The following is a 23,823-nucleotide window of genomic DNA, read 5'->3' on the forward strand; positions in this document are numbered from 1 at the left end:
ATCTAATCTATACGCTTTGGAAGTCACTTATATCCACATTATGTAAGCGGTGGAAACCATAGGTGACAGTGTCCTACTACACATCTCTTCCCAACACTGCGTTGGTGACATGTTAGCCTGACATCAGCCACGGTGGGAGTATTTACACCACTGAAATCGGCAACCACTACAGCGCAGGGAGCTGGTTGCTAACCAACTACAAGCGCACCACTGCTTGAGTTCCTGAATCTAAAATGAGGCATTAGAGCTCAGGCTCTAAGATCCCTACTGAGTCCCAGACGCTCTCTCTCTGTGACCCCTGTATCACTAAGAGGTAGTTCAGCTTTCTGGTAGCATCTACTGAGTACCTATCTGAAACTGAATTTTTTTGTGCTGAGAAATGCAAGAGATGACAGAAGACCTGGTTGGGTAACTTGAAGTTCAATAATTTTTGGTATTTAAAAACCTAAAAAGAGAGTTATCAAATACCCAAAATGTAGCAAAAGCATGAAAAGAAATTATAGTAACGAGCATCTGTTATATAGATAAAACCAGTTACCATCAGATAAATCCAGGCTTCCCCTTCTATCTCCCTACCTCACCTTCCAAACAATTCTCTCCCTCTCTTTTTAATTCTTAAAGCACTTCTTAAAAGACTCTATTGGAAATTATAATATATATTGCTAGATTCAGATTTCTGTGACATTTCACCTCTCTATAAAAGCATTCACACTTGGAATTATGTTCTGCATATAGGAATGATTAAAAGTACTTAAAGGCTCTCTTCTTAACTTTACTCACATGAAGACTTTTTTTTCATATGTGAGTGAGAGAAAAATCATCCCTTGTGACATTCATTCACAATGTGCAGCTTCTTTTTTGATAACAGACTCAAGAGTTATATTAAACAAGAGCAGTGAGAACTCCTAGTTTTATACAGATATAAGCTTTAGTATATAATATCAGATAATGGTAAGACCATTTTGTCCATCATATATTTTGCCCTTGGTAAATGCCACATGAGTAGACATGTGGAACTGCAGAAAGGAGAGGTAATTTAATTCTGTACGTGTTGCTAAAAGCTATGCACTTGGTACTATTATAATAAAAAGGATATGCTAGATCAAATAATTAGAGGAAAGAGCTACAGTAGCTAAATACACAAATTTTTCAGTTCTGTGGTCTTATGCTTAGGTATAAAGTAGATCAGAGGCAAAATTGGCTGAATGGTGGAAACCTTGCCCCTAGTGCCATGGGAACCCCGAGCACAAATGTGCCCGCTTGGCAGGGGCACGTGAGCAGCAAGGGGGCTACAGACAGAGTCACACACATTTGGAAGAATCGGGGACCTAGAGACTTAGCTTTGGTTTTAGCAAACCTTGAGGAGGGAAAAAAATGAGCTGGAATGTCTAATTCCAGAATCTGTGGCCAGACTCTGAGAAGTCAGGACACAACAGAGTGGAAAAGAAAGAGAAAGGAACACAAAAAAGGCTGAGGCAGTGCCGACAATACAGGAAATGAGGGAAGAGTGGGAAAATGGTCTGGGCCCCACAGAATTCGGGAATCAAAGTAAAACAGAAACCGGCTTCCTTGTACCACCACCACCACCCCGCCCTCAGCTTTAAGTTGTTCGGGAAGATGAAAAAGTTGCTTCACAAAAGAGAAAGGAAGGGGAAAAAACTCACCACTAAATCTAAATTGTAAAACCTAGAACGCGGTCTCTGTCCTAAAGGAACACACTCCCACAGAGCCCCTGGAGACTGTGATTTCTATATACTTGGTTATTTTCAAACTCCTGTTGCCGTTGTTTCTCAGTGGAACTCTTTTATGTTTCCCAAACAAAATTATACACGGAAGGCCAACATGCAGGAGAGAGAAAAATTGTAGGCGTCCCTCTAAAGGGGAGGCAGTCCCTCTCCCGCACATCTCAGGGGCACAGTTTGAAAATCGAAGCAAGAGACTGTGATTCCCAGGTGGCAAGAAGCCAGCCCATGTGGAGGAGGCCAGCCAGCAGCAGCAGAGGGCATGCAGCCCAGTGTTACTGCAAGGGACCCTGAGGGGCCCTCTTCACAGACGAGGAGCCGTCTGCTCCTGTCTCTGCTCATTCTCCTCTTCCTCTCTCACTCACCCTGCCTTCCCCACCGCCCAGCACACACACACCTGACACACGCAGAGAGTCACGCGCATCTAGCTAGCAGCCGTGCACACTCACTGACCAGGGCTGGTAACTCCTCAATATTTGGTAGGGCTATTTCATAGTGGTCTGGGAATATAACAAGTTTGGCTTCATCTTCATATTCATAATCGTCGCTATTTAAATCGTCATCAGTATCTAGATCTGAGGAGAAAACAAAAACAAAGAACAAGAAGTGAAGAAAGAACATGGCACACCAAGGCAGCACTCACTGGGAAAGCCAGCCGCTCACAGGGCTGAAATCCAGCCATCCCTCTGCCCCGAGCCAGGACTAGGAGGCCTCTCCATCCTCCCTAGGTTGTATGCACTTATCTCCTAGGAACAGATGGACAAAGAAGACTCAGTCATACCATAAAGCTTGATACTTAAAGCATTCATTTGCCCAAGATGTTCAATTCCTACAGATGTTGAAAGGAAGAGGTTGGTCATTATGACTTGTCGGGTATGTGGCTCCTGACTTCACAAGAATAGGGTGGAATATTTCTCCTAACACAACAGAAGAAAGTACATGGATTTGAGAGTAGATAAGCCCAGCTTCAACTCTGGCTCCAAAGTGAATGTTTCTTTGGTCAAGCCACAAACTCTCTAAGCCTTGGTTTCCTCATTCGTAGAATGGAGATAATAAAACTTATCTCACACAGTTTATATGGAGAATAAATAAATTATAAACAAGAGATCTGGCACATAATAATTCTTACCATTTACTGGTGACCTATTTTAAAATAAAACCTCAGTTTCCCCCCCTCTGTCTCTCTCTTTCCCACCCTCCCCCTCCCCACTAAGAGTTGTTGAGATACTAAGCCAGAGGGGGGAACCCTATAATCTAAGTAGTCCTGTTGTCCTCAGGTCGAGGAGGATTTTCAGTAAGGAAGTCTGGCCTGGTATCTATCAAGTCATCACCTTTTTGCTAGGCTGGTCCCTGGGAAAGGTTACGCAAAGGCTCAAGGAAATGTCCTGTCACAATATTTACATGGACATTTCAGCCTTGCATTCACATGGATGCCAGAAACCCAGATCATGTTTGTATATTTAGACATTTGGAACTATGGTGACAAAGAGCTCTCAAGCCATCTTCCACTCACACACACACAAACAGGTACACAAATACGGGCTCTGTAAACAGGAGAAAGTTATTTTACTGGATGAAGCAGCCAGCTGGGAACCAAGGGATCTAGATTCTGCTACTACCTTGTTATATGCCTCAAAAGCCTCAACCTGGTACCTTTTTATGTACAGATCTGCTCTTAAATTCTCAAAGACAGAGCAATTTTAAGTGGAAAGTGAAAAACAGCTGAAACACAGTCTACACATTTTAATAAAAGGTTCTAAATAATAAGAATCAGAAATGCCAAAATAAACAAATAACATTGTTAGGTAGCCATAAGAGGTTGTTTTCACAAAAAACAATGTCAAAGAAAAGTCTAAGAGTTTAAAAAGTAACTAGAGGCTTTTATTTAAAGAAAATAATTCAAATAAAGATAGACATCCTATGTTATAAAAATAAGAATGTCCCAGTATCTAATTTTTAAAAATTAGAACCTAAATGTTCAATGAGAATGGTGTTTAACCCACTAGAATATTACTTAAATGATATTTTTTTAGACTGTGTAGAGACATGGAAATGTTTATGCCATGTTAATGCTAAAATTATAAAGTTCATCTTCACTGAAAAGACAACTTTATATTAGTTATATTCATAGACAAAAATTGGAAGGAAATCTGAACAAATGAAAACAATGAGTGGGGAATTCTCTGGTGGTTTAGTGAGTTAGGACTCCACACTTTCACTACCGAGGGCACAGGTTCAATCCCTGGCCAGGGAACTAAGATCCCGCAAGCTGCATAGCAAGGCCAAAGAAAAGAGAAGAACAAGGGGATGAACTTTATTCTTAAATTCTTCTTTATTATATTGTGCATAATAATTCTGAATAACCAGAGTATAAATCTTTTGGTTTTGTGTATAGATTCAGCTCATATAACACATAATCTAAATGTTTTTTGTTCCAAAGAAAACATACACAATTCGTAATGCTAATTTAAATCTTACCTGGCCAAAAACAATGATAAACTAAGTCCAAAAAAAAAAACCTCCCACCCTGATGTTGACTAGCTACATAAGCCTGGGCAAGTTCTTTCCAAGTTCACCTTCCTCAGGAGGAGACTGTGGACAATATTAGCTACCGACTATGACTGCTGAGAGAATTAAAGAAGGCAAGGTTTTAAGGCACCTGGTTAGGATCTGGTAGGGGCGAGGGGCTCCACAGAATAGCTGCCATCACCCTCACCATCACCGTCCTCTCTTCTCCACACTTCTAACAACTAAGATAAGCACAAGTGCCCTCCCTTCCCTTTGGCTGACAGCTCCAAGGCAATGCTGAAGTCAGTTTCAGGAGGAACCAGGATGTCATGGGGGATCTTCTCCGTGATCCAAATGTGGAGAAGATAGAAACTTCAGATGCTTCTCAGATGGTAAGCTCTAAGCACAAGCAGTGAGTCTTATTCACCTTCAAGTCCCTAGTCCCGGCACAATGCCCAGCACACACCCCACACTCCACAAATGTCTGGAAAGGAGACATTAGGAGACATTAACTTTAGGAAGTTAACAGCACCAGCATGTTAAAGACAAAAGCAAAGCTAGAGCATCCAAAGTGCTGCTTCAGTTTGGGGTTTTTTTACATTGATAACTGATGCCTGTTAAAAAGCAAGACTGCTGTCATGCAAAAAAGCAGAGCTTTGTACTGGAGTGGCTTGCCATTCCCTTCTCCAGGGGATCTTCCTGACCCAGTGATCGAACTCTGGTCTCCTGCATCGCAGGCGGATTCTTTACCGTCTGAGCCAACAGGGGAGCCCATATTCAGCAGAGGTAACCTACACTCTGAATCTAACTGGCAAAGTTAAAGTTTCCCCTGAATATACATGACCCTTTGATTCTAAATATAAGTCTACAATCTCTAAATTTTTCTAATTAGAGTCTCACCAGCCCAAAATATCTATTAAGGAATCTACAGGGTAACTAAGGGCTAGGGACCAGCAGAAAAAGGACCCCCAACCTCTTCCGAACAGTTACTGGGACAATGAATTGGTAATTCCTGGATGGGGTCTTTCTCTAAATCAAAAGACAAATTTTATTTTATAATACCCTTCTTGAACTCTACCTCAGTGATCTGCTCAGATCCCTGAGAGGTAGCTGGGACCACAGCCATTCCAAAAAGTCACTACGAAGTGGCACAGCAGAAGAAAGGATCTCTAAATCAAGCCAGGGCTCTGAAGCCCGGCTCAGGGTTCTCTCAGCCTGACTGTAACAAATTAACTAACATTAATTTGTTAATCTGTGTGCTGGAAGTGAGCAGCCTGCTCCATCAGAGCTGGGAAATCTGACCAACCGCAAACCCTCCCATGGTTTGCACGGGCAGCTGCTTGAGCCCAGACCCTGCTCTATGACCTACTTAGAAGGAAAGGACAAAACAGGGTTTCCTTGAAACTTCTGGTCGTTACAGGCGCATGTAAGTTTCCTGAGCAGGCCTGTTCCAGGAACTTTCCGCAGCGGCTCTGTTTTCCACCTATTCCTCATCAAGTATGAACGCCAAGGCTAAAGGCTAAAAGGCGGAATGTAAGCTCTCTGAGGTTTAGCGGTAGCTTTTCGACATCCCAGTCTTCAGACACAGAAGAGCGGACTCATTTACTCCTATTTGTGAAAGTTGTTGGGGGAGACAGGTGGGGGAGTCAATAGAAACGTGAACATTTAACCCTGTTTTGTGTCAGTCACTCAGTTGTGTCCAACTCTTTGAGACCCCATGGACTGTAGCCCGCCAGGCTCCTCTGTCCATGGGATTCTCCAGGCAAGAATACTGGAGTGGGTTGCCATTTCCTCCTCCAGGGGATCTTACCAACCCAGGGATCGAACCCAGGTCTCCTGCACTGAAAGCAGATTCTTTATCGTCTGAGCCACCAGGGAAGCCCTAACACTGTTGTATGACATACCAAAGAGATGACCTTTTAAATTAAATTGACTACCAGTTATTTACATGATTACACATTTGTAGCTTTAACATAAAGAATATTTGAGATGAGGTGAGAATCCCATCATGAGTCCTGGGGTATTTCTGTGAAGACCTTGAACTCCCTTCCACTCCCTCTTCTCTCCTTTTATCCCACAAAACAGTAAGTTTTGTATCAGCCAACTCCCAAAATCCACAATCTTTCACATTGTTGTAAATTATCTCTGCCAAAGACAGCCTAATAGTGCCCCTTTCTAGCTTAAAAACACGAATGCAGAGCTGCCCAGTTTCTCAGTTCACAGCAATTTTTGCACAGTGGCCCTAAACCAAAAGACATGCCCAATGTTCTATTTATTTAGTATAACTTAATAACTATATATTAATAACTGTAACTTAATAACTATAACATAACTTAATAAGTTATATAACAAATATTTTTGTTCTAACAAGTTAGCAGGCATTTGAAAATACAATACACATAAACTGAAAGGAAATAAATGCTTTGTTTCCCTCTTAAATAACCATTAAGCCCTGACTAAAGGGATGTGTGCACCTGGAAGGCACGGCAGAACTTCTCTTTGAATCAGACTGGACACTGCCTCCCTTATTTTCCATTCCACATTTATTTTCACATGGTACTTGCCTTTTTACCATAGAAACCACTAAAAACAAGACCGCTTCACAAAGAGATAATGTCACTGAAAGGAATATAGGATAATATACTAGCGAGACTGCATCAAGCTACTCATTCATGCAATGTTCAAGCATCACTGTGTTCCCTTAAAGAGTTAAAATATCCTGTGATTTACCTGTGAGTTTGCTGTGGCAACCTGGAGTGTCCCAGGACACAGTTTGGGAGCCAAAGTGTTAATGGCTCCCCACCACCTACACAAATAAAATCTAAAAGCATGGCATAGGTCTAAACTATTACTGGAGGAATACACAACATATATAAGGATGTACAAACAGAAACTACTATTTGTCTCTGGGTAACTAAGTGGCTGGGACATAGGGAAGGGAGAAAAACTTACTTTTTGTTATGGAGGCTCTTAAAACTTTTCAATTTTAAGCTTTGTCCATGTGCTATGTATTTCAAAGAATATTTTTTAAATCCTAAATTTAAATTTCTCTCCTATGAGAAGCACAAAATTTCTCTGATTCAAAAATTACCAATAACTGTCATTGTTGATTCTAAAAAGAGTTACCAGCAAAAGTGAGAACTGAGGGATGGATCCTTAACTAGGATTTCATTTAGATGACTATCGAGGTAATCAGGAGAAAGAGTTAACTTGAATGTAGGGGCAGAATGGGGCTCAGGAGACTTGGGTAAGCATACAGCACTAGCTAATGGCCTCAGTTTCCCTTTTAAAATCAATATGAAGGTCACAATGACTCAGTGGTTTCAATGTCAGTATTGAGCCAACAGGAAAGGAATTAGTCATAAAGTCATTAAGTGAAAGGGGATAAAAAGCCTCTATCCAGGAGAAAGCGTTATTCATCTGCATGTGTTTTGTGAAGGGGACGAAGGGTCATCATAACTATATTTCAACAGCAGTGAAAAAGTACTTTCTAGCAAAGAAACAAAGAGGCTGCAAGAGAGTTCTGAGCTCGTTTCCTTTTCTTGAAGAAACAACCCAATGTCCCTTTTTAGGGAAGGAAATTGTGGCAGAGGCTACATGCTGCCTCCCAGTATTCATTCTCTCCTTTTTTTAATCTTTATTTATTTATTTGGCTATGCCAGGTCTTAGTTGTGGCATGCAGGATCTTTAGTTGCAGCATGCAAACTCTCAGGTGCGGGATGTAAGATCTAGTTCCCTAACCAGATATCAAACCCCAGCCCCCTGCATTGGAACCACGGAGTCTTAGCCACTGTTCCACCAGGAAAGTCCCTACTCTCCCCTTCTTCCTTAGTAACAGACTTTACTCAGTGAAGCCAGTTAATAGACTTCGCTTCCCAGCCTCCTATGCAGCACACAGCATAGGTATGTGACCAGTTTCTGACGAGAGAAGTATAAACTAAAGTGTGGCATGGGGATCTGTGAGAATGCTGACAAAAGGAAAATGAATAAACTGGGAGATTAGATTCTTTTTTGTCCCTTCCCCTTTTTCTTCCCTGCTTTCCAGAATGGGGATGTGATGGCTGGAATTCCAGCAGCTATTTTGGACCATGAAGTTAGACATCACAGACCAGGATGGAGAGTGAAAAAGAAATATGGGAGGAATCTAGAATCTGTTGAATAAGGGTATCACATCAGCCTGGATTTGCTGTTTCCCAACATCCTCTACATGAAATAAAAGAAATTAACATCTACCTCATTTAAATTCACCAATATTTTACAATTCCTGTTAAATAAACCAGCTGCTGCTGCTGCTGCTGCTGCTAAGTCACTTTAGTCGTGTCCAACTCTGTGCGACCCCATAGATGGCAGCCCACCAGGCTCCCCCATCCCTGGGATTCTCCAGGCAAGGATACTGGAGTGGGTTGCCATTTCCTTCTCCAATGCATGAAAGTGAAGTCACTTAGTCGTGGGCTACCCAGGTGGTTCCATGGTAAAGAACCCACCTGTCAATTCAGGAGACGCAGGAGACACGGGTTTGACCCCTCAGTTAGGAAGATCCCTTGAAGGAAGAAATGGCAACCCACTCCAGTATTCTTGCCTGGGAAATTCCATGAACAGAGGAGCTTGGAGGCCTACAGTCCATGGGGTTGCAAAGAGCCGGACATGACTGGAGCATAGCACAACACAAGTCTAATACAGTCCTTCAGTGAAATTAATTTACAGGTCACACCACCTTTAAAACAGAGCTGTGATCAGTGTGGCAAGAGTACAGTGGCTGCTACTGGGAGCGATGAAGCACCAGTTGAGGCTTTAAATCAGGGTTTGTGAAACTTAATTCTTACTAATATAAGTTAGTGAAGCATCTGAGTATAAAATCAAAGAAAGAACTGGTGCCTAGGGCAAGTCCCAGAGTGCTAATGACATTCAAATTTAAGATTTTAAAAAACTGGTACAATCCAAATAGAACATTTTTGTTGGATTGTGAGTTTCTGGCTTTCTAAGACATGAAGTGTTGAGAGAACAGACAGCAGCCCATAGAAAAAGTCCCACTGAAATGAAAGGGGGGGGGGCTAGTGCTCCCAGGAAGCGATGGAGGGGTCCACACAGTATGAAGCACAAAACCTCAATGCTTACCTTTGGATTATTTGTTTAAAAGTTACTTGACAATATCCTCTACCACCAATATGATAATGAGAAAAATAAAACTACAAGGTCTTTTGAGTAAAAAGCACAAAGGTTAAAGGACAAGAGGTCAGCTAACTCCTTTATTCAACCAAAGAAAATAATGAAAAACAACAACAGCAGATCAAGATGTTTAAGAATGCCATGCTGATGTCATTAATTCAGAAGAAGTTCATTATCACTAGTAGTGCAAGGGAGCCAAAGGCTTATAACCAAAACATCAATATGCATTCAATCATTTCAGCTTTCAGGCTTATTCTAAGCTTCTCCGAATCTAGTTGGTTAACCTGGGTTGTGGTCCAAAGCCATGCCGAGCAGTGGGAAAGACTGGCCAGTGTGGGAACACCAACTGCAGATAAGCCTCATAAAGAAAAGCATGGGCTGAAAATATGGAGAGAAGACAGCAAGAGTGGACCCAGTGCAGAGTAACAGAGAACCCCACCATGAAGGAAACTCAGCTCCAAGACATCCAGTGGCTTTACTTATCAAATAAGAAATGTGTCTTTTTGTTACAGAAAAAGAATTTAAACACAAATAAGCAAAAAGATGAAAACTGATGTCACCTCAATTTCACCATCAGAAAGGAGTTACTATTAACAATTTGGAGCACATTTTGCCAGACACTACTAAATTCTCAGCTATATATGTATATAGATATGTATGTACACATATATATATACATACATACATATACACGCATATATGTAAGTACATACATATATATACACATATACATGCATTTAGGTACACGCATAGAGATATACATACATACGCACATGTATATATGTATAATTTTTTTAACCAAAATAAAATTACAACATGCAAACAATTTTGAAATTCCTTCCAAACAATAATCCTAGGCATTTCCAGATACAAACTTGCCTGGTCAAAAATTATCAAACCATTTTTTCTTCTGGGAAAACCATACAGGAATTTTAATATGAAATATGATCATAATTACAAGAGATAGAAGCCAGTCCTCACTTGTATGAGCAAAACTGGCTCTTTTCTGAATGAGGGAGACAGAAAATCACTATTAGCTAAACACCACATTGTTACAGGCAAGATCCACTAATGGATGATAAAATTAGTGAACAAAAACTTGAGGAGAAACAAGTATTAGTATCATCTCCAAGTATCACTTTCAAAATATTTATTAACTATACCTTAACCTCACAGTGGGAAAACCCAGCAGACACCACCTTAACAAGTGATCAAGGTGAAGCATCCCCAGCATATAGTTCAGCCTCATGTGCTCCCTGATGGCAGGCCCTGAAGAGGGCCCATCACCTCTGAGGAATTCTGGGCAAAAGTGCATGATCTCAGGCTCACCATGAAGTCAAATGATAAATCCAAGTTGAGGTACAGTCCACAAAATAACTGGCCAGTACTCTTCTAAAGTGTCACAATTATTAAAGATTTAAAAAGTCTACAGAACTATCACAGATCAGACAGGATTAAGGAAACATGACAACCAAATGCAATGTGGGATACTAGGGCAACAACAACAACAAAAAAACAATGTTAGTGTGAAGTAATTAGCCTCCAACTAATAAAAATAAATAAATAAATAAAAGATAAAGATTCTTGAAAAATAAAAAAAAACCACAATGTTAGTAGAAAAAACTAGTGAAATACAAATAAAGTCTGTAGCTTGGCTAATATTAAAAAAAGAAAAAAAAAAAACAAAAACCTGTCTCTTCTTTAAAGGCAGTGAAAAAGGAGCCAGAAACAGAAGCACGATTTCTCTCCAGGCACTATCAGCCTAACTGCCTACAAGTGTGTTGGAAAAATCCTTCACCGCAGGTAATCTCAAAGCGGAGACAGACCATCTCGAGTGAAATTGGTTCCTCTCATCTTTAAACTGTACAGCAGTAAACAGCCAGTTGCTCCAAATCAAACATGTGCAGTCACACACACACACACACACACACACACAGAAAACTGTTGACAACTATTTACATTACCTAAAAAAATCTTGGAATTCCTCCTTTTGGGTAAAGCGCCACCAGATGCGCCTCTTACCTTCTGAAAAGAAAACGAGAGATTGTTAAAATGCACAGCCTCTGGGATAGATGATTGGGAGTGGGGGTAGCATCTCAGAGGTTCTTAGTTTTCATAAAAAGGTCAAGAGGAAATATTCAATCTGGACTAGAGATCCCAGGATAAACAGGAACTTGACCCATGTCCATGAAGGGAGGGGGAAGGCAAAGGTAATGTTCCACCTGATTATGCTTTCACCAGATTATCAAGGAAGTACCTCTGGGAAGGGAAGTGAAGCCAGGGGTCAGGGTGAAGTGGACACTTGAAGTGGGCAAGTGTTTCCAAGAGGCTGGAGTCCATGCCCGAGGCCAGAGCAGCCCTGGGGGGATGGCGGCTCCAGGAGGGAGGCTCTTGTTCCCCTGCTATCCACTAAGCCCTGTGCTTGGTCCTCAGTGCTCACAACTGCTGCTGGAAAGAGTTCATAAGTATCAATAAAGAGCTGCTGATATTCTGGTCATAATAAGCCCCAATCTAACCTCCCTAAACATTTTTGGAGCTCCCACTGGTGACTGTTCACCACCCTAAACTCTGTGTGTTTTCTACCTCTGGTAGAAGTCCCCTGCAGCAGTGAAACTGCTATCAAGTGATTTTGTGAAAGAAGTCATTCCTTACCCTTCTGATACTCGCACAAAATGTTCTTCTCTCAAAGAGGCTATTAAAATGTTTGCCTCAAATGACCAAAACTATATTTCCACATGCATGTTCTCCTTGTTACTAGAAAAGAGCACATTTCAAACACGTAGCAGTTGTGTGGGTCAAACCCCAGCATCCTTTCAAGTAGCCACACGTTAAGGCAGCACCAAGGCCCTGCTGCTTCTTTTGTTCACCCTCCTACCACTATTAGAGGCTTCCCAAGGGGCTCAGTGGTAAAGAATCCATCTGCCAATGCAGGAGACATGAGTTCAATCCGTGGGTTGGACGATCTCCTGGAGGAGGAAATGGCAACCCCCTCCAGTATTCTTGCCTGGAGAATCCCACAGAAGAGCCTGGCGGGCTACGGTCCATGGGGTCTCACAGGGCTGGACACAGTTGAGCAGCAGCAGCCTATCAGTCTCAACTCTCCTTTCCCACATTTCATTATCTGGCATTGAAAGTGGACTCATCTTTGTGATTCTCCCCATAAATTTTTATAGCTTCTACTATAAGTTTATAGTTCCCATTTCAGGAAAGTAAAATTATTGAACTCTTTAGCTCAAAAGAGTGTGGGGAGAAAGGAGGAGAGGAGCTGCAGGGAGACCTGCTGGACCGTGAGGCTCTCCCCGCATGTGAGAGTCACACTTCAGACTCAGATTAGGTCTGATTCCATTCAGAAAAAAAAAAAAGCAACTACCAGGCTTCCCTGATAGCTCAGCTGGTAAAGAATCCACCTGCAATGCAGGAGACCCAGGTTCAATTCCTGGGTTGGGAAGATTCATCGGAGAAGGGATAGGCTACCCACTCCAGTATTCTCAGGCTTTCCTGGTGGCTTAGCTGATAAAGAATCCACCTGCAATGCGGGCAACCTGGGTTCAATCCCTGGATTGGGAAGATCCCCTGGAGAAGTGAAAGGCTACCCACTCCAGTATTCTGGCCTGGAGAATTTCATGGACTATATAGTGTATGGGGTCAAAAAGAGTCGGACACGACTAAGCAACTTTCACCTTACTTTAGCTCAAAAACTTGTCTGTCCAGATACTAACACTACATTCATGTTACGGCTCTTAGAATCCATCTCCTCCAAGGTCTCAGAGTCTCTGCTCCCCTTCCCTCCACCTACCTGCTCAAAAAAGGACGACATAAAACCTGCACCAAAGGTATATTTAACCATCCACACTGAACAGTCCTGGAGGTCACTTGTAATCTCTCTACAGAAGTTTACAGCATCCTTTTGCTTGTTCCAATCTCACTGTCCCCCTCCACTCCTGCACGAAAGTGTGGGGAGAAAGAAGGGAAGAAGTTTCAGGGAGACCTGGTGGACTGTGAGGCTTTCCCCGAATGTGAGAGTCACACCTCAGACTAAGATTAGGTCTGATTCCATTCAGAAAAAAAAAAAAAAAAAAAGACCTTCCTTCCAAAGACCATTACCTCTGTGTCTGCATCAGTCACCACTAGAAATCGACCAGGCTTGAGAAAGTGGAATTCCTCAGTCCATAGACGTGACTGTCAGGCTCTGTGCTGGAGTTCACGCTGCAAAGTGAGTGAAGACACGCTCCATCCCTTGAGGAGCTCACCAGCATCAGAGGCAAGCATGAGTGCAAACAAACAGCACAATGGATTCCGGTGCTAAGAGAGGTAAGGATGACATCATAAGGAAGAAATGATGGTTCTTCCGGGGATGGAAGGGGTGGGCAGGGCTGGTGAGGTAAGAAGAGCAGCAGGCCTGGTGGATAGCAGCTATAGAGCAATTTATGCTGGTTGATTGGTTGGTTGGATGGATGGATGAAACATGGATGGGTGGGGGGATGATGGATAGATATATGGATATGCTGACCACAAGGAGTACTACAGATATAAAAGGAATAGGGATAGAAGGAGGGCATCCCCCAAAACAGAAAATAGCATGCACAATGGCCTAAAATCATGGTGTGTTCCAGGAAAGAGAAGGGGTTTGCTATATCTAGGGCAACGGAGCTGATGCAGTAAGAGGGAAGGTTGGAAAGGTGACAGGGGTCAGATCATGGAATGCCTTGTAATCAAATACAGAAGAGTTTAGACTTCATCCTGCAACAAAGAAAAAGACATTCAAGATTTAAGCTCCAGTGTGCCACAGATGCACTTTGGGTGAAAAGATCACTCTGAGTGCAGCATGCAGACTGGAGGGGGGGCATGGCGCAGTGAAGACAGCACACTGGAAGGAAGGAAGGCAAGTCAGGAAGCTACAGCACTAGCCCTTTTAAGGCATAACAAGTACTTGGGCAAGAAGAGCAGGGATGAAGAGGACAGGAAGGAATTTTGGGCTGTTTGGAATGCCTGAATAACTGGACTTGATAACCAGCTTGCCATGGCATGACAGAAGAATCAAAGGATGTCTAAGCCTCTAGAATTCAAGACAAAGAACACGGTGAGAAAGCAGATAATTCATCCAGTCTGAGCGCAACCAGCTTGAAGTACCTATGAGGCATTTGAGTAGAGGAGGCCAGTCAAAGTCAGATGGTCAGATCTTCAGCTCTAGAGGGACACTGACTGAGAAGTCATCAGCTCAGAATAGTGGCTAAAGAAGGGTGTGGATGGCCCTGATCAGGATGAGCAAATGCCAGTATTTCTTAGGATGTAGGAACAAAGAAATGAAACGATGCTAGCGAAAGTGAGAAAGGGCAGTCTGACAGGGGAGAAAACCCAGCAGAGAATGGTGCCAAAAAGCAGAGGAGGAGAAGTTCCAAAAAAGAAACAAGTTTAAAGACTGAAAAACTCAAAATTGAAACATATCTACCAACTCTGGCAACTAAGAGGTCACTGACAACCTTGGCAGTTTTCACTGCTTCATAGGAAAGTTAACTGAACAGCAGTGTTAAAGCGGGCGGCGTTGAGACGGTGAGAGTAGTTTTAAAGCTTCAATTGAAGGATGGGATGACTGAAGCAGGACTCAACTTAGAGTTCTGAGGCGTGCTCTTTTTTAAGGTGTGAGAAAAAATACAGAAGACGGAGATGCTGGAAATGTCAGAGGGAGTGGAGTCAATGGAGTTTCTGAGGAAGGAGGAAACGGGACCACGAGGACCTAGAGGGCACAGCTTTCTGCTGAGATGGGAGGAAACAAGAGGAGGACCACTGCAAATGAGCTCCCAGGAGGTGAGGCAGGAGCTCAGGGTTTCTGTCCAGGGTCCCTGTTTCCTCTGGAAAGTGCAGGTCTGATCATTTTTGGAGAATGATGAGGGAGGCATGGATAAAGTCTTGCAGGAAGCATCCACTGGCACAGAAGAAGGAACGGCTAGATGTTCTGGACAGTGAGAGGGCCCAGCAGAAGGGGAAAGGCCAGGAATCTGACACGGTCCCCAAGCCCAAGGCAGTGTACGTGGGCAGTACATCCACGGAAGCAGAGGATGACAGCGATGGACAGACCGGGGGTGTGGTGGGGGAGGCGGGGTTCTGGAGGACAGTAAGCAGGCAAGACACCGGGATGAGGGTCAGTCGAGGGTAGTGGTGATAAGAGAATGTTTAAAGTCACAGATGCCAAGAAGCAGGCTAAACAGATTAAAACAGGAATAAATGAGTGAAAGAGCTCAAAGGAGAGAGAATTGCGGTCAGAAGGTGAAACATTAAACTTAAAATTTCAGAGGCAGAGGTAATTGCATCCTATAATTCTGCCACTAGCTTTGTGACCTGGAGCAAGTTATTTCAAGTCTCTGGGCCTCAGCTTCATTTTTTTTTTTTCAGTCTCCTAAAACTGCATTACTTTATGTTAAGACAGATGATACAACACCAACTTTATCAGAATTACTATGCCCCACCTAACAGGAGTAGTGAATGGAAATCATATAGTATCAGGCCAGTGTTAGAATACTTTAAAGCTAACCATTCAGTTTATGACCTGTCTGACCGCCTGGTTTTTTTTTTTCTCGTCCTCTCCCCACTGTCCAACCAGGGGATCTCTCCTTTGTCCAAAACTTAAACAGAGAACATATTAGGTAGACTAGGGTGAGAGATGAGATGAACTTCAAATCAGCATTGACTACGAAAGATCAAAGATAGTTTTTAAACCATTAGGACTAAGGGTGAAAATTGAACAGTATTGCTAAACATAAAATATTTGAAAATTAATAACATCTCCAAACAACATGGGTAACCAATTTAAATACATTAAAAGGTAAAAGACAATAGTAATAATAGTTACAAAAATTATGTTGTTGTTCACTAGGCCATGTCTGACTCTTTGCAACCTCATGGACTATAGCCCACTAAGCTCCTCTGTTCATGGGATTCTTCCCAGGCAAGAATACTAGAGTGGGCTGCCATTTCCTTCTCCAGGGGATCTTTCTACTCCAATGGGTCAAACCACCACATCTGCTGCAGGCAGATTCTTTACCAATGAGGCACCAGGGAAGCCCATAGAAATTATAGGACATATACCTTAAAAAAAATCTAATAAGGGTTTCCCTGGTGGTCCAGCGGTTAAAGAATCCACCTTGCAATGCTGCTGCTGCTAAGTCGCTTCAGTCGTGTCTGACTCTGTGTGACCCCATAGACGGCAGCCCACCAGGCTCCTCCATCCATGGGATTCTCCAGGCAAGAGTACTGGAGTGGGGTGCCATTGCCTTCTCCGTTGTAATGCAGGAGACACCAGTTAGACCCTTGATCTGGGAAAATCCCACAGGCCTCAGGACAATTAAGTCCATGGCAGGTGGCGATTAAGAGCCAGAACTACTAAGCCTGTACTCTGGAACCCTAGAGCTACAATTGCTGAGCCCACATGCAGCAACTACTGAAGCACACACACCGGAACTAGAGGGTAGCCCCCACTCTCTGAAACTAGAGAAAAGCCCTCGCAGCAACGAAGACCCAGTATAGCCAAAAATAAACAAACAAACATTTTTTTAAACAATCTAATAAAAGTTTCTTTATTGAAAATTATAAAACATTACTGAAGGACATAAAAGAGACCTGAATCAACAGAGAGGTATGCCATGTTGAATAGTCATTCAGTCAGTATTTATGAAGTACCTACTATGTGCTGGGCACTGTTACATGAGAAGGACTCAGAGGTGAACAAAACAGACCAGACTCCCTGCCCTCATGGAGCTTAGACAATGATATATACTATAGCTGCTGCTGCTGCTAAGTCGCTTCAGTCATGTCCAACTCTGTGTGACCCCATAGACGGCAGCCCACCAGGCTCCCCCGTCCCTGGGATTCTCCAGGCAAGAACACTGGAGTGGGTTGCCATTTCCTTCTCCAATTCATGAAAGTGAAAAGTGAAAGTGAAGTCGCTCAGTCGTGTCCGACTCTTCTCGACCCCATGGACTGCAGCCCACCAGGCTCCTCCATCCATGGGATTTTCCAGGCAAGAGTACTGGAGTGAGTTGCCATTGCCTTCTCTGATATACTATAGATCAATCTACAAATTCAATGTGGTCGTAATCAAAATCTCAACAGTATTTTTTAACTAGGTGAACTGATTCCAAAATCCATATGGAAAAATAAATGTTCAAATCCAGGAAATTTCTAGGAAAAAAATGAACATGGAAAAAGTGCTCGTACTCCTAGATATCAAGACTTGAGGCATCAGCACAGGGACACAAATAAGAGCAATATAACAGACCTGAGGGTCTCCAAGCTGACACAAGTGTGAATAGCAAGTTTAAATATTTTTTTAAATGGCACTATAAGTCATTGAAAAAGGCTGCACTTCTCCAGTAATAGTGGGAAAATTGGTCATCAATATAAGGAAAAAAAGCAGATTCCCACACTTGACACAAATATAAAAATAGATTATAGATGATTTAAAGATCTAAAATGTTAGAACATTAAAACATTCACAATCTCTGTCTCTCTGTGTGTCTTTCACCCCTCCTCTCTCTCTCATACACACACACTTCTTTTTAAAAAGTGTTAGAAGAAATATCTTTATGACCTTGAGTTTGGAAACAATTTCTTAAGCAAGATAGAAAAAGCACAACTCATAAAAGAAAAGTTTAATAAACCTAACTATATCAAAATTCAAAACCAGTTCTATAGGACTTTCCTGGCTGTCCAGTGCTTAAGACTCTGTGCTTCCAAAGCAGTGGGGCAAGGGTTTGATCTCTGGTCAGGGAACTAAGATCCCACATGCTGAGTTATGCAGCAAAAAAAAAAAAAAAAAAATTAATTAAAAAAATAAAACCTTCTACAAAATAATTCATAAATAAAGTAAAAGATAAGCCACAGAACATAAGAAAAGTGTGTCTATAACAAACAAAATTTTGGTATCCAGGATGTGAAAAGAACTAATCAAACTTTTAAGAAAAAGATAAACCCATAGAGAAATAGGCTGAAAATATAAATAGGCAAGTCATGGAGCAGAAAAGGAGAATGGCCAAGAAAAGGAATGAAAAGACATGTCTACTCTCACAGGAGGAAATGCTAAATATTTAAATGCCATTTTACAACTATCCCATTAGCAAACATCAAAATTCTGACCAAGCATTGGTGAGGGTGTGGGGAAACAGACACGCAGAATCAGAGCAAATTGGAATGTGCACTGGTGCAACCACTGAGGAGGGATTTAGCAATGTCCAGTAAAAATGAAGATAAGAACAAGCATGAGCCAACACTGCCACTTGTAGATCTATTTCTGAAAGAATCTTGCATGTGCTCCCCCAGGAGAAATGTGTAAAAAACGCTCATCTGTACAATGTCTATAGAAACAAAACAAAACAAATGGAAACAATCTAAATGTCTTCAAATGGGAGAATAGAGTAGTAAATGAGAAGGTACTCCTGAAATGGAACACCATGGGGAACACATGTAAATCCATGGCTGATTCATGTCAATGTATGGCAAAAACCACTACAATATTGTAAAGTAATCAGCCTCCAACTAGTAAAAATAAATGAAAAAAAAAAAAAAAATGGAACACCAAACAACTACTGAAATGAATGAAGTATACCTGGATGCACGAGATTTCATTGAAGGGAAAAACTCCAGGCAGAATTAGAGGTAACAGTATGATACTATTTATATACATCTTTAAAACATATAAAGTCATACTGCATATTGTTCATGAATACCCACACTTAAATAAAAATATAGTGACATTCATGGGAACGAGAAACAGCAAGTTCACAACAGTGTTTACTTCTGTGGAGGCAGGGAGCCGAAAGAGACTTGCACTTGTAGGGAAAAAAAAGCTCTTTCCCTCACTAAGAAAAAAAAACTGAAGCAAAAATATCCAAATTTCTTTTATTTCTGATTTTTGTACCCATGAGTGTTTCTGGCATTATTTTCTGTTCTTTGCTGTACTTTTTTACTTGATTTTTTTTTTCTATCGGCCAATTCATGTCTTTAACAACTCTGAACAGAACATTACAAGAAGAAAAATATAAAACTGGTTAAGCTAAGGTTTGGGACATCTGTGAATGTCTCCCAACAGTGCTACCTTTGTTTCCCATCATCCAAGAGAATCAGAAGTCATGTGGGCATAGTAAAACCTCCTTGGGATGAATCCCACTAAGACAATGTTACAGGGAAGACGTCAGTTCTCCCAAAATGCGTATCTCACCTCGCGCACATGTCTCTTCAGGTGCATGTAGACACTCTGTCCAGTTTTTCGAAAGTGTCTTTCCACGTGTTCCCTTCCAAAGGCCAAAAATGTATTCATGCATACATAGAGTCCGCCTTCAGAATTCTAGAAGAGACAGGTTACAACGTGAGTCAAGTAGTCTCGACACAGAAACAGAGACGGGGAAGGCAGGCAAACAATGACGACAAAGTCCAGCAAAAGGCCACCCAGCCATCAGAGTCACCTGCAGTGACCTCAAGGGCTCACAGCCACTTACACGGCTCCTGCCTCGACCCTGGGTCCCCAGGGCTCTCTGACAGCAGAGCAGTCTCACAGTCAGGGAGAACCTCAGGGGCTCTGGGGAATAAACATGCCTGCCTGACTCTCCAAACTGGGGTGGGGGGAGATCAGGGATAGAAGAAAGCTGGCAGCTGATCCCATGGCCATCATTCCATATAATAATGCTTTTTTAAATTTTACTGAAGTATGTGTTTAGTCACTCAGTCATGTCCGACTCTTTGCGACCCTATGGACTATAGCCTGCCAGGCTCCTCTGTCCCTGGGATTTTCCAAACAAGTCTATTAGAGTGGGCTGCCATGTCTCCTCCTCTAGGCAATCTTCCCAACCCCAGGGATTGAACCCATGTCTGTTTTATCTCCTGCATTGGCAGTCGGCTTCTTTACCACTAGCACCACCTGGGAAGCCCCTTTTTGTTGAAGTATAATTGATTTACAATGTTGTGTTAATTTCTGCTGTACGGCAAAGTGATTCAGTTATACATATTTTTTCTTATTCTTTTCCATTACAATTTATCACAAGATATTGATTATAGCTCCTTGTGCCATACAGTAGGACCTTTTGTCTATTCATCCTATATACAATAGTTTGCATCTGCTAATCCCAAACTCCCAATCCTTCCCTCCCCCAGCCCCCACACTTAGCAACCACAAGCCTGCTGTCTTTACAAAGACCATCAATTCAATAGTTCATCATCGTTCTCCCTCACTGGTCAGTGCAAGTCTCCAGGGACATAAAGTTTTATATCCTTTTAGCAGGACGGGATACTTCAAAGATATTGTCCCCTTCCTTCAGTGATGCATATTTGATGGTGCCCATTAATAAATTATAACAATAAATAAATAATAACATAGTAAGTAAATAATAAAGAATGGAGTCCTCACATTTTTATTGAATACCTGATACGTATCAAGTGCTTTGCACATATTATTTATAATCCCAACAACACTGCAAACTGCTTAGTATTATTTCTATTTATAGTTTAAGAAAAACTAAACATAAGTGACTTGCCTAAGTTCATACAACTTGGAAGTGTCAGAGTTAAATTTGAATCTATTTCTCTTTCATCCCTCTCTGCCATACTTCAAATATTAATTATGGAGATATAGCTATAATGAACAGGCAAGGATATTGTTCACATTTGAGATACTTTTTTTATCCCAACTTTTCTCTCCCTTTGCTTAATGCACTTCTTTGTAAACTTCTATAAAGTTAGTCATCCTTTCCTCAATGAAAATGGATTTTTATTACTATCCTATGAGTTCCACCATCCAAATAATTCTTTAAAAAACAAAAATTTGGGAGGGGGGATTGGGATGGGGAATACGTGTAAATCTATGGCTGATTCATATCAATGTATGACAAAACCCACTGAAATGTTGTGTAGTAATTAGCCTCCAACTAATAAAAAAAAAAAAAAAAATTAATAGAAAAAAAAAAAGAAAAAACAAAAATTTTAAACACCTGTTAGAATTGCCAACAAACATCAACATTCCTTACAATGAATTTTAGAACACAAATTATGATATCAAAACAGACATTGATACCCTTACAAATATATGAAAAATAATTTTTAAAGTTCCAATAACCCGATTATTTTTTTTAATATCAAATAAAATTTTCCAACATTGTATCTATGGTTTATAAGCCAGACGTAAAGAAGCCTTGTCACAAAAAGAACATTTTAATAACATTAATTCAAACATGTGCCTGCTATTGTAGCATTTATAATGTGTAAGCAAGAAAAAGAAAGTCACAAAGAAAGAAGTAAAATGGCCTAAATTTGTTGATAACATTATTGTCTGCATGGAAAATCCTAAGGAATCTACAATCTACTAAATAACTAATAAAGCTAGTAAGTGAATTTAATTTTGCAAGGTCATGGGATACAGATCAATAGACAAAAATCAATTTCAATTTTATAGCCTGGCAACGAATACTTACAAGTGAAATTTTTAAACTTGACTGTAAAATACCATCCAAAAAACTCAGAATTATATAGCTTGTGCTTCTGGTTAACTTTTTCCCTTTAAATGACATCAGTGGAATAGAAAAGTTCTTCAACTAGAGGCAACACATTGCATTCACCTGATCAATAGATTAGGTAAATATTTTCAAAAGATTTTTTCAAATAACTGTTTACTTAAACAGATTCTTTCGCATTGTCATAATCCTTAAGAAAACATATTGCATCATTATAATGGCAAGTTATTCATTAAGCCGATTAAATTGAGCATTCCATAGTGTGATTTTAAAAAAAAAGAACAACACTTCCATTCTCTTCCAATAAAATGTAGTTCAATCAGAAAGTTTTCAAACCAGAAGACATAATCGGGGAAATACTAGATTTGAAACCAGAGGTCCTGAACTGCCACTAAGTAGCTCTATGACCTCAATAGAGTTTGTCAGATGGTCTCTGAGAGTCAGTATTTTCTTCATTAAACAAACCTCTAGCAATAATTCCCACCTCACAGGGCTTCGTGAAGTTCAAAGGGGAAGAAACACCCACTGTGCTATAAGTCATTATGTAAAGATTGATAATTATTTATTATGAGTTAAAAGTTCTATGTGCTACACGTATCTCCTATCATCACAATTATTTTCTACTTGGGGGAAAAGCAGAAGGAAGAAAAAGGTCAGTCTAACAGCCACACAGGCTGGGGATAACAAATATTAATTTGTCATAAATGTATTAGGCAGCTAGTGGGAGAACCAAGAAATTAGCAAGCAGGAAAAGAAAAACGTTCAAGTACAGCATTTTTCTTAAGAAAAAATATAGAATAGCTATACAATGCAAGATTATGTAATCTCTAATACAATCATAAAGTCTTTACTAACTTCACTGCCAAGAATTTTTTACTTATTAAGGAATTTGACAAAAATTTAATATACCAAACACCCAATATTAAATCTCTGGAGTCACTTGATACTGTCACAAAGTCCATAATTAAAGAGAAAAATGCTTTGGCACTCATAGACAATCCCACATAGGGAAGGATTCTATTCTAAATACCCAAGGACATCTTCCATCCCACATATATGCTGGCCTCTGAAAGAGCCTATGGCCCTCACTAGAGGCTCTGAGCTGGAAGCACTGCCCCGGGAATCTGCCAGTAATTCTAAAAGTTAAGACACACTAACATAGAAAACCCTTTAAACGCTACCCATATAGAACAAACACCTTAGTTTAACCCATCTAATGATCTATACCTTCTTCTCTCTTATCTCATTAATGTCTGTTTATATAAGAAGGTCCTGCATGATTTCTTGGCTGCACTACTGGCCACATGAAGACAAGTGCTATATAGTCCTTTTTGGGGCAGTTATCTTAGTGATGGGGAGGATGGTCAATGAGAGGAAGGTGAGGGTTTGAACACTCTTAAGAGTCAATTAGCTTAGATCCACATCTTACACCAAATACTATAATGAGGTCCAGATAGATCCAAGACATAAGCATCTAAAAAACTAGAAAAGAGCAGACTAGTATATTTATCCTACTTATGAAGAACAAAAAATTTCTGGCCAAGAAAATACACAGTATAAAAAGAGAAGAAACAGTTGAGTATAACAATGTAAACACTAATGAACAAGTTTTGCGATATAATGAAATAGAAACCAACAATAACAGAATGGGGAAATATGTAAAGTATAATGAAGAAAAGCTTATAGCCAAACTATGTAAAAAGTGACAAAATTATAAGATGTTAACATTCAGGTTTAGCTTGGTAAGAACTTGCTGTCATTTGTTTAGGGTCATTTAGTTTTAACTGTAAGAAAATATTAAATTCAAATCATATCTCCACTACCTCCTGAAGGAATTATGTTAAAACAATCCCAAGGCAATTATATGCCTACTAAACTGACAAATAGTATTAAAATTACACAGCCTGAACCCACAA

At 40.8% G+C, this 23,823-nt stretch overlaps 1 protein-coding gene across 2 annotated transcripts in view; it reads right to left on the reverse strand.

Moving 5' to 3' along the window:
• Positions 1-23,823, reverse strand: part of USP13 (ubiquitin specific peptidase 13) — a 130,486-nt gene that overhangs the window by 85,188 nt on the left and 21,475 nt on the right. Inside the window, exons 2-4 of one of the 2 annotated variants that reach the window (XM_043473665.1) lie at positions 19,627-19,752; positions 11,381-11,441; positions 2,196-2,317 (exon numbers count right to left, since the gene is read on the reverse strand). In XM_043473665.1, the coding sequence (XP_043329600.1) occupies positions 2,196-2,317; positions 11,381-11,441; positions 19,627-19,752 (309 nt within the window). The remainder of the gene's footprint in view (positions 1-2,195; positions 2,318-11,380; positions 11,442-19,626; positions 19,753-23,823) is intronic. The other variant, XM_043473666.1, reaches the window with a different exon arrangement.

Source organism: Cervus canadensis, chromosome 7 (assembly GCF_019320065.1).
Source record: "Cervus canadensis isolate Bull #8, Minnesota chromosome 7, ASM1932006v1, whole genome shotgun sequence".
NCBI lineage: Eukaryota > Metazoa > Chordata > Mammalia > Artiodactyla > Cervidae > Cervus > Cervus canadensis.